The 16,035-nt window shown below is 32.2% G+C and overlaps 1 protein-coding gene across 1 annotated transcript; it reads left to right on the forward strand.

Moving 5' to 3' along the window:
* The first annotated feature begins 7,210 nt into the window (after nt 1–7,210).
* On the forward strand, nt 7,211–8,358 carry LOC7486607 (NDR1/HIN1-like protein 13). Its single transcript, XM_002306545.4, has one exon. The coding sequence runs from the start codon at nt 7,322–7,324 to the stop codon at nt 8,093–8,095; it is 774 nt and encodes a 257-aa protein (XP_002306581.1). The 5' UTR covers nt 7,211–7,321; the 3' UTR covers nt 8,096–8,358.
* Nucleotides 8,359–16,035: the final 7,677 nt, after the last annotated feature.

Consider the following 16,035-nt stretch of genomic DNA (forward strand, 5'->3'; position numbering starts at 1 on the left):
AAATAACTTTGGGTGTAATTGGAGGCTCAATTGAAAAATACTTATGGAAAAAAAAGGATTAAATTGGCTTTAACTAAAAGAAATGAAGAACCAATGACTAAATTTAAGAAGAAAGCCAAATTGGAGGTTTAATTCTAAGATATGAAATTGAAGAGAAAATTAAATTGGCTTTAACTAAAAAAAAATGAAGAACTAAGGACTAAATTTCAGAAGAAAGCCAAATTGAAGGTTTAATTCAATAAGGAATTAAATTGAAGAGAAAAAGTGAGGTTGAGGCAAAATTGGTCAACATTAAATAATGTTTTAAATCAAGTACTAAATTGGAAAAGAGGACAAATTTAGGGATTTAAGTAACTCATTTAGGGATTGGATTAAAAAATAAAAAAATAAAAACTCCAATTGAATGAAATATAAAAAAAGAGCCAGGGTTTGTAATGAAAATGTAGAAGTATTAAATGGTCCAATTAAATTTTTATCCTACATTGTTCATCTTCCTAGCTAAAATCATAGATAGTCAACCCCTAATTATCATCTAAAAAACTCAGCCAATTCAATCCCAAGATTATAGACATTTAATCTAAGAAATCTAGCAATTAATCCCTAATTGATTCTTAGCCAATCAATTCCTAATTTTCAACAATCAAGATTGAAACTCGATTTATTATTACAATTCAACGAAGAAGGTTAATGCAGAATAAAAAGGTTAATACTGAAAGAAGTAATTATTGTTGTTGATGTTAGTTGTAGTTGAATAATTTGTTTAACACTTGATCAATTCTATTATAGCACATGATGAAGTCTATTAAAAACAATTAAGATAGTTAGAAGAGTTAGTTGAAGCTGCTAGTTGGTAGGAAGGAAGACTACTTGTATATAAATAATAGATTATACAGTGCGTATTATTCAAGTAATGAAATAAGAGAAGTTTTACTCTTTCTCTTTTCTTCTCTATTCTTTATTTTTTTTCTCTCAAAATCTTTCTTCTTTTCATCTTGGTAAGGGAGATGTTTAGCAATTAGTATTAAAGTAAATCCAAGCTCATCAATCAACTAAATTTTGTTCAAAACTTAGAATAATGATGGAGAACAATAAATTAAAGGCTATGGAAAAGCATTGTAGGAAACTAGATGAACAAATGCAAAATATTTATTAGACACTCTAGGAATCCATAACTAATCATTAATAAAAGAGGCAAGAATCCATGGTACAAAGTAAGGAACGTTGGTTAGAGCAAAGCAAGAGAAACATGTAGATAATATGGCAGGTCAGAATCACCTGAAGATTGGATATAACCTAACACTACTAAGAGTTGATTTACCAAAAATTTTTTTCTGAGATAATTCCAGAGGTTGGATAAGGAAGTGTAAGAAGTTTTTCAAATGAGACTTTATTCCTATACAATAATAGGTGGAATTGACTTCATTGTATCTTGATGGAAAAATATTAATTTTGTATGAGAGGTATATGTGTTGAAGTGAGTTATTAGTTAACTATAAGGAATTTTCTAAGGCTATTTACAAAATATTTAGTAGTGGAGATGATATAGTTAAAGAATTCAGTAAGATGGTGCGAGAAAGAAGTGTGGAGGATTATATGAAGAAGTTTGAAGAATTAAAATCTTTAATGAATGTATTGACCTTTCATTACTCGAGTCTTATTATGTTTCCACTTTTATTAATGGATTGAAGGAGAATAACAAACCAATGTTAAATATTCTCAAACCAATGTCTTTGATGCTAGTCTTTGAACAAACAATGTGGTAGGAAGAGTCTAATAATGCCATGGCAAGAAAGAACAACATTGTGCAAGGAATCAATCCTCCTTCTAATACTTGAAAGCTAACATGTAATTTTCCAATCAAGTCCTTCAATCATTCAAAGAATGAAGCATCAAAATATCATTTAGATACCTTGTATGTACAAGGAAAAAAACTAGGGCATTGTTTTAAATATGGTGATAAATATATGTCTGGACATTAATGTAATGCTAAAGCATTACATATGATAGAAGGAATATATAATGAAAAGAAGGAATTTATGTAGGTGAAAAAGGGAATTGAAAATGATGAAACTAAGGTGAATGGAAAAATTAAAGCGTACAGTTTATCACTAAATTCCTTAGTTGATAGTATATTACAATTATAATTAGAGGAAGTTGTCAAGGGAAAGATCTTATTATTCGAATTGACAATGATAGTACTCATAGTTTCAATGATGAGTATGTTATTAAAGAAGTCAAAGTATTTATTGATAAAATTACTATATTAGCAGTTATAGTAGTAAATTGCAATGTCATGTTATGTGATGCTTAAAATCCTAGATTTACTTAATTTATGAAAGCTTATGGGTTTAAGAATGATATAAAAATGCTCAAATGAGGCATTTGTGATGAAGTTTTGAAAGTAGAATGGTTGAGAATATATATATTTGTAATTTCATTGAGATAAAATTATCTTTTAGAAAAAAAAAAGGATGATAGAGTTGAAAGGCATTGTAAATGAAGCATGATTGTAGATGATGATAATGGGGAACGTACAGAAGAGTCTAAAGAAAGTTGTGTTTGGATTTGTGGGATAATGTTTCTATTTAGAATTGACAAAAAAACCAAAAAAAAAAAAAAAAGTGGAAGCTACACAAGTTAAAGCATTTTTGGAAGAATTTGCATTAATTTTTGAAAAACCAAAAAATCTTTCACCAGTTAGAAGATTTGATCATAAAATACCTTTGAAACTTAAAGCATAGCCTGTGAATATCAGGCTTCATAAAAGCTGTTTTGTACAAAAGGGAGAGATTGAGAAGATGGTTAAGAAGATGCTTATGAATGATAGAATTTAGTATATTTGTAGTCCTTTTATAACACTTATACTACTAGTAAAGAAAAAGAACAATTTTTGGAGATTCTATATGGATTATAAGTAGCTTAATATATTAACCATAAGAATAAGTTCTTAATTCCTTTGATTGATGATCTCTTAGATGAGTTGCATGGTTTTATGTTCTTTTCCAAGTTAGACTTAAGGTTTGGTTATCATTAGTGAAAAGAATGTGAAAAAAACTTCATTTAGATCTCATTAAGAGCATTACAAGTTCAATGTAATGCCATTTGGTTTGACTAATGGACCTGCTACCTTTCAAGCATTAATGAACAACAATTTAGAGCTATTTTTGAGGAAGTTTATTTTGATATTTTTTGATGATTTATATCAATCTACAGTTTACTGAATTATATGTTAATTGAAAACTTTAAATGCTAACCAATTGTATACAAATAAGTGCAAGTGTATATTTCGTGAACAATAGGTACAAATCCAAAAGATGATACAACTAGTAAGAAATTAGCGAGAACCACAATCATTGAAGAAGATTGGAGGGTTCCTTAAACTTGTAGGTTACTATAGGAATTTTATCAAAGGATTTGGTACCATTAGCAAACCATCAATAGATTTAATAGAAAAGAATAGCTTTGTTTGGAATGGAAAGACTCAAGAAGCTTTTGATAAATTTAAAAGTGCACTTTATGAAGCTCTGGGTTTAGCATTGTCCGAATTTAATAAGACATTCGTATTGGAGACAAATACATGTAATACTAAATTAAAGGCAATACCGAGTCAGAAAGGGAAGCCTTTATCTTTTTTTAGCGAGACATTGAGTCTTAGGCATACAAAACTATCTATTTATGAGAAGGAGTATTTGGAAATTTTGATGGCAATAGAAAAAAGGAGTCATTACTTGAAATAGAAGCTGTTAATTATTCAAAATGATCATAAAAGTTTTAAACATCTTTTGGATTAGAAAATTCATACACCAATCTAAAAGAAATGATTAACTAAGTTGTTGGGATTAAGATATCATATTTTATATAGGAAAAGAAAAGAAAATATAGTTGCAAACTCTCTTTCTAGAAGGAACAATAGTGAAGTAGTTGATAAAGAAGTTGTTAGTGTTAGAATGATAACTAAAATAATATCAGCATGGTATGATGAAATTCACGCACTTATATGCAATTATATGATGAAATTCACGCACTTATATGCACTTATATGATGAAATTCACTATCATGATTGTGTTTAACAAGAAGGAGATTTGAACTATATTCCTTACGCTTGTGTTTGAAATAATTCTTGAAGTCTTTACATAAAAGTGATAGCTTCTTAATCATTGTTATCACTAGGAAGCACTCACTCAACATTATTATTATTATTTTTTGCTTGAATCTCATGAAAGCTTAAATAGAGATTTTAGACCTAACTAATTATAAACTTAGAGACCATCATTTTGAAGTCTAGAAACTTGTGAACCATAAATTTCTTTATATCAACATCCTCAATCTTATACTTCTTATCCAAGGATTTCCACAATACTTTAGCACTCTTGATTGGATTATACATCTTATACAAAGTATTGTAAACCCATTAAGAATATATTTATTAAATATAAAGTTTGAATGCTTTCATTCATGCTTCTACCATAACAATAGTGGTCAAATCTCATTCTCCTTTATAAAAAAAACATTTGCCTTTTCTCCTATAGAAACTATACAAGGTTCAAAGTGATCAAGTAAAATAAAATCTTTTGCTACTATCTTTTAAAGTCTACACCACTTAAATTTTTAAGATTTTTCCTATACAAAGCATGTGAAAGAATTAGGTTAGCCAACAGGGAAACTAGGACAATGAGGGCTAGTAGGGTAACTAGTGCATTAGTATTATTAACACTAGTTTCAGTCATATGTTATCACAATAACATAATAAACTTTACACACACACACACACACACAAACTAAAGGTACACTAATAAAATTAAATAATCAAAACAAATCACACACACATTTTTATATATAAGTACATACCATAGTTATTAAACCTGGCTTGGGGGTTGACCCGGCCAAGGGGCCGGGTCTCAGGTTTCATGAGTCAACCCGGATCAACCTGGAAAAATTTTAAAAAAATTAAAGTTTTAATATTTCATATGAAAAAATCCATGTAAATATAGGTTATACATATTATAAACAATAAAGTTTAAAAGAATATTAATTTTTTTTATCCCATATTAAAAAGATATTATGTTAAGCTTTTAAGTTGAAGTATTTAAACAAAAAAAGTTTTTTTATCCCACATCGAAAAACATAACTTCTTTCTTGGAAACATAGAGTATATATACTAATAGGTTTCAAATCCCACATTGAAACAACATAACTTCTTTCATGGGAACATAGAGTATATATACGAAAGGGTTTCAAATCCCACATTGAGAAAATACTATGTTATCCTTTTAAGTTGAAGTATTTAAACCAAAAGGTTTTTTATTCCACATTGAAAAAACATGATTTTTTTCTTGGGAACATAGAGTATATATACTAATGGGTTTCAAATCCCACATTGAAAAAACATAATTTTTTTCATAGGAACATAGAGTATATATACGAAAGGGCTTCAAATCCCACATTGAAAAGATACTTGTTATCCTTTTAAGTTGACTATTTAAACCAAAAGGTTTTTTTTATCCCACATTGAAAAAACATGATTTTTTTCAAGGGAACATAGAGTATATATGCTAATGGGTTTCAAATCCTACATTGAAAAAACATAATTTTTTTCATGGAAACATACTAAAGGGCTTCAAATTCCACATTGAAAAGATACTATGTTATCCTTTTAAGTTAAAGTATTTAAATCAAAAGGTTTTTTTATCCCACATTGAAAAAATATAATTTTTTTATTGGAAACATAGAGTATATATAGTTATACACTAATGGGTTTCAAATCCCACATTTGAAAAAAAACAAATAGGGTCGACCCGCCGGGTCGCCCAGGTCATGGGTCGACCCGCCGGGTCGCCCGGGTTTGACCGGGCTATTGCCCCAACCGGTCTTTTAGTAAACCCGGATCGGTCCAGCCACCGGGTCGGCCGGGTCCCGGGTCGACCTGTCGGGCTGGGTTTAATAATATTGGTACATACACTATTAAATTTGGAAAAAATAGATTGCTTTCACTGAGATTGTAACCAAGCACTTTAATTAAGGAGAAATATATACATACATATATGTATGTATTAAACATAAGGTATCAAGAGCAGCAGTTGTGGTGCAATAGTAAAAATCTTCTAATTATGACCCATCTAAGTTTGATTCTCAGAAACTGCACAATCACTTATTTATTTATATCCAAAAGCACAAAATATATGCATATATGCATACAAATTGAAATCAAAAGCACAAAATAAGTTTGGCTTGTAAACCTTGGTTTCAATATTATTTAGGGAATTGTAAATTCAAATATATAATACTCATGCACAAAAAAAAAATGATTAAATTATTTTAATATTGTTGTTCTTTTATAATGATCTGTTTATACAAAACATAAAACATAAAAAGACATATAAATCAACATATAAAAGAAAATCAACTTATGAGTTTATTGACAAATTACCAACTTCAAAATTTAGATTGAGATAAAGATTAATTCTCATGTCTTAAAATAATTTATTTCATGTCCTTTGATATTTGTAATGTAATTGTAATATTACTACAAACTAATTTTATAAATGTTTATCTCTATAAGAAGGAACACAAAACATTTGATAGAAGAAAAAAAAGTAAAAGAGAAGAGTTTTAGACAAGAGTTACTATGAATATTTTTAAAATTTATTTGGAAAGCTCTTTTTATATAAACAATTCTAATAATTAATTCTAATATTTATTTATTTAAAAACAAACTATTTTTATTTAAGAGAAAATTAAAAAAAACACAATTTTATTTTAAATAGATTTTTAACGGACATAATTTTTCATTCACCATTATAAAAGATTATTGGTAATATTATGATGGAAATAACAAGAGATTATGATTATTTAAAATAATATTATCATAGCAGTATTTTTATATACAATGACATGAGTATTTTTTTTCTTAGAAGGCATAAATTGCTCTTTTTAGTATTTGTTTTTTTATTCAATGATAAATTCTTTTCCACATTAGATTGGTATATTTAAAAAATAATAATAATTTTTTTAATGTCAATCAAATAAAAAATAAATCTTCTTGATCTTTTCAAAATTTATTGCCTTTCATTGATTTGACGTCTCAAATCATTCTCCACAAACTGTTGCCTAGAATAGAATTGACCCAGTAAACGGTGTCTAATCATGGTCCAGTGTCATCCCAACTAAAAATAATCTCAATAGTCAAAATAAGTGATCCTCCCTATCTCCTAGCCTCCCTTAGACACTTGCCACACAAACCCTTTCCCATGGATAACTTCAATTCTCCAATCCACATGCACCACCCTCGGCCTCCTCAACACTGCTGCTCCCCCTTTTCCAATGACGGAGCAGGTCCCAACAGTCCCACATTCTGATGCAATCCCTAAAATTCATGACCCCGTTGCCACCTCGAACCAACCCTTTTTTGAGCCTGGCACATACGTGATCCAAATTCCTAGAGATCAAATTTATCGTGTTCCACCACCTGGAAACGCCTCGGTCGCTCAACGCCAAAGAAATCCCCATCAAAAGAAGCACAAGTCATGTTGTGGTTGCTCTTGCTTCTGGTGTTGTTTTATTGCCATTGCCAGTGGTATTGCAGTTGCTGTTACCATTGTAGGACTCTCTTTTATTTTACTCAAGCCTAAGGATCCCGAATTTCAAGTTCAACGCTTTGTCGTAAAAAACCCACAAGTTTCCAAGCATAAATACTCATATACAAACTATGACATCAGGCTGAATGTTCATAACTCAAATCGGAGATCAAGCATTTTGTATCAGCAAGGTGGTGCTGTTTCACTTTCATTTAGGCAACAAAATGTTGCAACCGGAAAGTTTCCAACTTTCCACCAAGGTCACAAAAATTCAACAGATATTGGAATAGTCCTTAAGGGGACTGGTGTTGGGTTACCTAAGGATGTACAAAATAGCCTGAGAAATAGAAAATCAAAAGTACCTGATTCGTTCTCTCTAAAAATGAATGTCCCAGTGAAAATGAAAACAAGTGGTTTCAAAACTGGGCGTGCAGAAATTGTAGTTACATGTGATTTCACGGTGCAATCATTGGCACAAGACACGCACATACTTTCTCAGGAATGTCAAACCAATCGCTAGTCAAAGCATCGGCAGTGGTCGATCCAGTTTGCAGGGATGGCGGTGGTGGAGGAGGAGATGCTTAGTGTTTGTGCGAAACTTGTCGATGCGAAAGATTTTTTATATAGGTAATTCATTTTGTTACAAATTTTATTGGATACATGTTTAATGTCTTAGATGGGAAAATTGCTGGCAACGTTTGTCGCTGAATATTCAGTTTTCCTATCCTAAAATTGTACCATAAGAAATAAAAAATGATATGGAGACATTCTTCCTCTATGTTCCTTACTCTTCTTATATTAAGATCACAACAACAGCTCCTTCTCTACGTATATTAACCTAACAGGCCATCACCAGAAATATGAATCCACCATCAAGCATGAGCATCTTCTAGTAGATCTAGCCCAGAAACAAACTAAAAAAAACAGACGCAGCTTTGAAATAGCAACGGAGTAGTTGTAACTTGTATGTTCTTTTCGAGGCCAGAACAAATAGTTTCATTGAAAAATATGAACCAGAGAGAAGCATTGGGCTAAGCTCCAGATGCAGACAAGTAAAGTTAAATTCAATCAGGATGACTATGTTTTCATCACAAAAGCCCAATAGCCAGAGTAGCCCACCCTCAAGAGCCTAACACTCTAGAAATGGACCCCACCAAGAAACGTCGAGAAGCCTTCCTGAAATGTGACAAATCTCAGACCACCATTTGAATCCATGAGATCGAGATGGTTAAAGGAGAAAGCGCCGCACCTGCTCTCAATGCGACCATATAGCCACGACAAAATAGGATCATGCTCTGAAGCAAGGGAGTTAATAAATGAACCTCAGCATCTACAGGCATGATTATTCCTTCTGATCCAACCATAATGGTTATTTCACTGTAGAGCCAATAATATATTCAATCATTACATGGACTATCGTGTGTACTTCTCATCTTTCTCTCTCTTTTTTCTTTTCAAATTAGCTTAATAAAAGTAAAAAACTGACAAAAATAACTTTTTTTTAAAAAAATTTTATTAAAATAATATATTTTTATCTTGTCATGTTTTAAAAACATAATATTTATTAAATGTTATTTTTAAATGCGAGAAGATCGTTGTCGTGCTTTAGAATAATAACATTTAATAAATATCACACTTTTGAAATGCAGCAAGATGAAAGTTCAATCATTTGACTCAATTTGTCGGCTTAGTAACCAGTCAGCTTGCCAATATTCACATAATAGTTTTTCTCTGTTTTTCAATGTCAATGATAGTCAGACTTGTAATAACGAGTGATTTTGAGAAGTTATGTGTGAATCGGCCAGAACTAAATGAGGATCTGCCTCAAATAGATTGTATGGATGGCATAGTAGAGGCATTTAAGAACCAGTGGGGCAAGTTTAGGCCAAAGAGAAGGTTTGGTTGTGCTAAACCAGAATAACAGAGCAAAAGGACCATTACTTTTGATTCGATCATTTGATTATGCTTAAAACTTTATAAGAGTTTTTGGAAGTTTTTTCCTATAGTAGCCACTATTTCGCTATGCGGACCGTCAAATATTTAGATATAAAAAATCTCGCCGAGGCCCCCTAGTTTTGATATTTTTGAGATTTTTCTTGTTATTTTTTAAACCGATCGATCAATTTCACTGACCATTATGAACCAGTCAAGCTATCGAGCTAGATGATAGAATACTTTTACCTTGTCATGTTTTAGAAACGTGACATTTACTAAATGTCACTATTTTAAATAGCGACAACTATCTTATTGAGCTTAGAAAAAATGACATTTAGTAAATGTAGCGCTTCAAACGCGCAACAAGATGAAAGTATGTTATTTCATCAATTTGTTTTCAAACACTACAAGATTTCACAGTTTTACCGACGGACACAATTAGTTGGTATGAGATTCAGACTTCGTCGGTAATTTTTTTACCAACTAAATCCCTGAAGGAAAGTGTCCATCGGCATGTCTTTTTTCGGTAATACCACATTCCGTCGCTAAGTCTGTCAGGAAAAAAAAATACCGATAATTTTACAGAAGGAAAATGCGCGCAAAAAAATTCCTGCTATAAATGTACCGACGGATTTATTCCGTCAGTGAAAGTGGCATTTCCAATAAATAGTTTTCAACTCTCTGTAAAATACTGACAGACTATATCTGTCGGTGATTGTGGCATTTTCAGTAAATATTTTTCAACTCTCTGTAAAATACCGACGGATACATTCCGTCTGTAAATTAGTCGGTGTGGTTTTTTAATTTTTTTTAAAATATTTAGAATAAATAATATAAAATTATATAAATTAATAGTAAAAAAACCAATTATGCAAATAAAATTTTATGAAACATAAAAAAAAAAAGTTTAATAATATTTATTACAAATTGAATGTGTTTAAAAAAATATATTAAATTAGAGCAAAAGCAGAGCTGGAGGAGGAGGAGGAGGAGGAAGAAGCTGGTTGTTCCCGGGACCATACGACCAAAAAAGAGCCGCACATGTATCACTACTTTGTGATGTCATGTTCATGACCATTTGGCGAAGTTGTTCATAATTCGCCAAGAGTTGCTCGTATTTTTCTGTGACATGGCTGTGTGTTGCCAGGCCATGAACTCCTTAGATTGGGTGCTCGATAATGATTGGGAGCTCCCAACTATTGAGATACTACGGGCCGCCCATAAGTTCTCGGTCATAGTGTTGGAGAGCTTGTACACCCGATTTTTATCGGGCCCACCAAACGATCCTACCTCCATCCATAAATCCGGATCGAAATCCGAATGGGTCGAAGGATCATCCCCATATCTCTCCCTCAACCGACTATTATAGGTCTCCTGAAAATGAAAAAAGAAATCATCATATTTAATTCAAGAAAAATAATAACTTACGAAATAAAATAGTTGAACAAATAGACCACAAAGTGTTGAGCGTGATTGTTAACGAACTGTTGCACCCCCTTTTGGCGGTTTTCACTCCGTACGTGCGTCTCTATAAACAGCTCCATTGGGCTCAGCTCACATCCAAGAGACGTAGCTTGTAAGAAAAAAAATTAATTAAGTAAAAACAAATTGAAATAACAATATATTTCATTTAAATTATTTTTACCATCCGTTTCGCATGTGCAACAAATGAAACGAAGCCGCCGGTGTTCGTTGTCACCGAACCATGAATTTGCAGGTTATGGTTGCCAGCACCGGATTGTGAGCGTTGTGTGAATCGCTCAGATGTCACGTGCTTAATATATTGCGGCCATATATCTCCCCAGATGTATAGGGGTTTGAAATCCCTCTAAACCGCCACGTCGTTCTAGCCTTGGATGCCGTTATCTCTCGCGTTGTTTTGGCCTTTTTTTGTGCTTCATACCAAAAATCACGCAACCAACTTCCATGGTGTCAAATTAGATTTTAAAACATAATTTTTTTGTAAAAAATATCGTATTGTTTTTGGTGTCATACCTAGTTGCCGAATGATTTTCCCACACCCTCCTCACAACATTGTCAAGCGCTCTGTCCTAGTCGAATTTGTACTGTCTATAAAAAATTTATTTAAAATAAAAATAATAATTTATTTACAATTATAATAATAATTTGTTAAAAATAAGCTTGAAATTAGAAATTAACACCAACCTCAAATTTGTCAAACCATGCATCAATATAAGGTCTCCATTTAGGATGTCTGGAAACCTGACTCTATTGAAATAATGGAATCTCCATTGACGATTTAAACGCCGATGGTATTACTCGGGCGGCCTCAATGTTTGTGAACCTAAAAATAAATTAAATTAATGAAATATTGATTAGTTGTTCATAAATTATGTTACAATTAAAAAAAAACTGAAAACGAAACAAACTTACATTGAAAGGTCATCCTTCCAATGTGCCTCGTACTTGCGGGTGAATTGATTTCACTGTGAAGGCACACCTTCTCTGCACTGTGAATCCGCGCTGGAAGAGGCAGCATTGCGAGTCGGGGTAGGTGCCTTTTCTTGATCGGCACCTAAGGACATGTCATCCTCACTACTAGAAGAACTAGCTGCTACCATATGTAAACGACGAGCTGTTGATTTCGTTATATGCATCTACACAATTTTATACGAATAATTATATAATTAAATTCGATTGTTAAAAAAAAATTCGGCAGCACCTCCCATATACTGGAGACTACCTAAAGTTTTCAAACCTGCAAATATTGACAATAGCCACAACCAATTGACCCCATTCAAAAATCTTATATATAACCTAACATCTATACAAATAACAATTAAAATTAATGGAAATAATTAAACACATATCATGCAATAATAGAGTAAAATTAAAATTTATTTCTATATATTCAATTACTAATTACAAAGTAAATTCAACAATAACAATTAAAATTCAACAAAGTATTCAATTATTATGGCAATACAAACAATAAAATATATTCAACAAATTACAAAAAAAAAAACTATAGACTTTAGGAATGAAAAATGCTTACCTTAATAATGTGTTTATTTCAAGACTTTATCTACATTATAAAAATACACCAAAATAAAAAACATAACAAAAATAACAATAACTAAAACAAAGAAAATAAAAAAAAAATAAAATCATTAAGCATATTAAATGGAAATACATACCTTTTAATTTGTTGAAGATATAAGTAGAGATTACAATAAAAAAAACAACAGATTTGAAGCAAATGAGAGGAAAAAAGAAGAAGAAGAGAGATGTGAAATGAAGCAGAGGAAAACTGAACTGAAGGGGCGGTTGCAAAGATTTATAGCACAGTTTTACCAACAGACATTTTAATAATATTAATTTTAATTATTCCGTCGATGAAGTTTCAAAACGAAAAATTTTGAATTTCGCACCAGAATTTTTTCATTACCTTCCATATTTTTCGCAATCCATCGGTAATTCCATCGGAAAGTGCACGAGGACAAAGATTCATTAATGCCCGCCCTTTGGAAATCACACTGTCCGTTAGTGATTCTGTCGGTAATTTTGGATCGCCGACAAATACCGATGGACTATATCCGTCGGTATAAATGTCGGTGATGCATTTCCAGTAAATATTTTGCAATTCTTTGTGAAATGTTGACGGACTGTATCCGTCAGTAAAGTCGTTGGTGATTGTGGCATTTCCAGTAAATATTTTTCAACTCTCTGTAAAATGCCGACGGATGTGTAATCCGTTGGTATAAACGTCAGTGATCTTGCACTATGCATGAAATATTATGTTTGTATTGCATATTTACCTTCCTACAAACACTTAAATTACAAATAGCCCATTGCACAAAAATATAACAACAATTAACACTTATAAAATAAATATTTTGTGTTACAAAATATCATCCATAATATATATTACATTAAAAAAATAGCTTTACACATTGCTGCATTCTGGTAGTTAGTCTGAATTTTCTTCTTTTTCGTAGTCAATTGAATAGTCATCAGCTGCATCGCAATCGTCAATATGGATATCATCATCATCTTCATCGACATTTGCTTGTCTACTAGAGCTCAAAACAATATTCAACTCCTTTGCGTCAACATCACCAAGACTATCATCGAAAACACGAAAATTTAAATTTTCTTCCAAGTCAATCGAAGGAGCAACTCGATATGGTTCAACTAATACACTAACCCGAAAGACTTCATCTCGTACATTTGTGTTATCGTTCTCATCCTGAACAACCTCGACACGACCCCTAGGTTTTGTTTTTAAAACAGATAACCAATCAACTCTTGATCGATCCTTTTTAAAGGAAGAGATATACGTGTAATAAACTTGTTGGCATTGCTTTGCGAAAACAAAGACATCGTTTACGTTGTAGAGTCTCGCTTTTGAGTTTATTTCGACCAGACCATAGTGAGGATCAACTCTGATTCCTTTGTCAGTGGTGTCATACCAATAGCATTTGAATAAAAACACTTTATTTTGCTCGCTATGATATTGTAGTTAGATGACCTCTTCTATTCTACAATAGTAGTCAACTTCTAACTCACTACAAGTCAATCCCTTAACACAGACACCACTGTTGTATGTCTTTTTCAATGCCTGTATTCTTCAGTATGGAACACATATTCATTGACAAAATACCCGTTGTAGCACCTAACTTTTCTTTCAGGGTCCAGGCTTAGTGAAGACAATGACTTAGCAACACTCCTTCCCATTTGATAAACCTTGTATATAATGTACAATAATGAACAGTAAACGAGAATTTTGTAATGACATACAGTAGCTTTGCAAGAGATAATGAGTTTGTGATAGTACTTACATGTGTTCTGAATCATGTGGCAAATTGTTCATCTTGTAATTGAAAGATTTGAGATTCGGTCAGCTGTGAATTATTAGACAGTAAATATTATCGATGTTGCTTGCAAGGTTGTTCCAAATTATATGAGTTTATGATATTACAATATATAAATAGTACATTATTAACAAAGTTAAATTAGTAGTACATATACTTACTGAATAAAAGGTTTTAGCTTATCACAGTTAAATAGAACATAATTGTGTGTTTGTTTGAACTCTATTTCAGACAAATATCTTCCACTTACAATATTTTTAGGTGTGGGTCATTCAGATTGGAGAATATTGATAAGTTCCCACTGGAAGGCACTTCACCACCATCATCATGCCGTGGAACGCGATTGATTCTCGTTCTCAAATGAGGTTTGAAATAGTACGAGATAAATGTTGAGATCTCTTCAACAATATAGGCCTCACATATCAAAGCCTCAACATGCGTTTTGTTCTTAACCTTTTTCTTGAGATTGAACAAGTACTTGCATTGAATTAATCATATATTTTCAATTAAGAAAAACAAAGGAAATACTTTTAATTATAAATTACATTGCAACTGTAATATCTAACCGTTCGAATGGATACATCCATCTATACTGGACCGATCCTCTAATTTTTGCCTCGAACGGTAAATGTATGGGGAGATGCTCCATTGAGTCAAAAAATGATGGAGGGAATATCATCTCAAGTTTACATAATGTCTCGATGATATTTTTTTTAAGCCTATCAATGTGATCAACATTTAACTTGCTGAAGCATATATCTCTAAAGAAATTATTGATCTCTGTGAGTGCATCCCATATCCCTTTTGACAACAAATCACGATAAGCTAATGGAATGGGTGTTTGCATAAACACGTGGCAGTCATAACTCTTCATTCCATACAATCTGCATTCCTCCATATTAACCAACCTTGATATGTTCGAGGCATGTCCATCGGGAAAACACAGACTCTTAAGCTATTTATAAACTGGTAGTTGTGCATTTTTCTCTAACATGAAGCTTGCTCTTGGTTTTGCGACTCGTGACCAATCACAAACCAACTCTATATTTTTATGGTTACAGAACAAAGCTATATCCAATCTAGCCTTGATGTTGTCCTTTGTCTTCCCTTTCACATCCATGACGGTGTTGAAAATGTTCTCAAACACGTTCTTTTCTATATGCATGACGTCAAGGTTATGGCGTAAGAGATTGGTCTTTCAATAAGGAAGCTTCCAAAGATACTTCGCTTTACCCAATTGTGGGTCGAACCAAAACTAGGAAACTTCTGCTTACCTGATTGGAGACCAAGCACAATGTCACCGTACTCTGATACAACATTATGCAATTCTTCACTAGAAAGACACGGGCGTGCAACATTCTTTTTAACTCTCGCAACAAAGAAATCCTTTATGTTCTTTCTGCACCTGTGATTCATTGGTAAGAAACGACAGTGACAGTAAAAAAAGAAGCTTTACCTCCGTTTGTTAGCGTGGATGCCTTGTTGTTTTCCATGCAGTATAGACATGCTAGTTTTCCATGCGTGCTCCAACCAGAAACCATTTCATAAGATGAAAAATCATTGATAGTCCACATCAAAGTCGCCCTCATAACAAAATTTTGTTTCCTCGATATATCATAAGTCAAAGCTTCAGAGAACCACAACTGCGTCAACTCATCAATCAACGGTCAAAGACAAACATCTATATTCC

This window comes from Populus trichocarpa, chromosome 5 (genome assembly GCF_000002775.5).
Source record: "Populus trichocarpa isolate Nisqually-1 chromosome 5, P.trichocarpa_v4.1, whole genome shotgun sequence".
NCBI lineage: Eukaryota > Viridiplantae > Streptophyta > Magnoliopsida > Malpighiales > Salicaceae > Populus > Populus trichocarpa.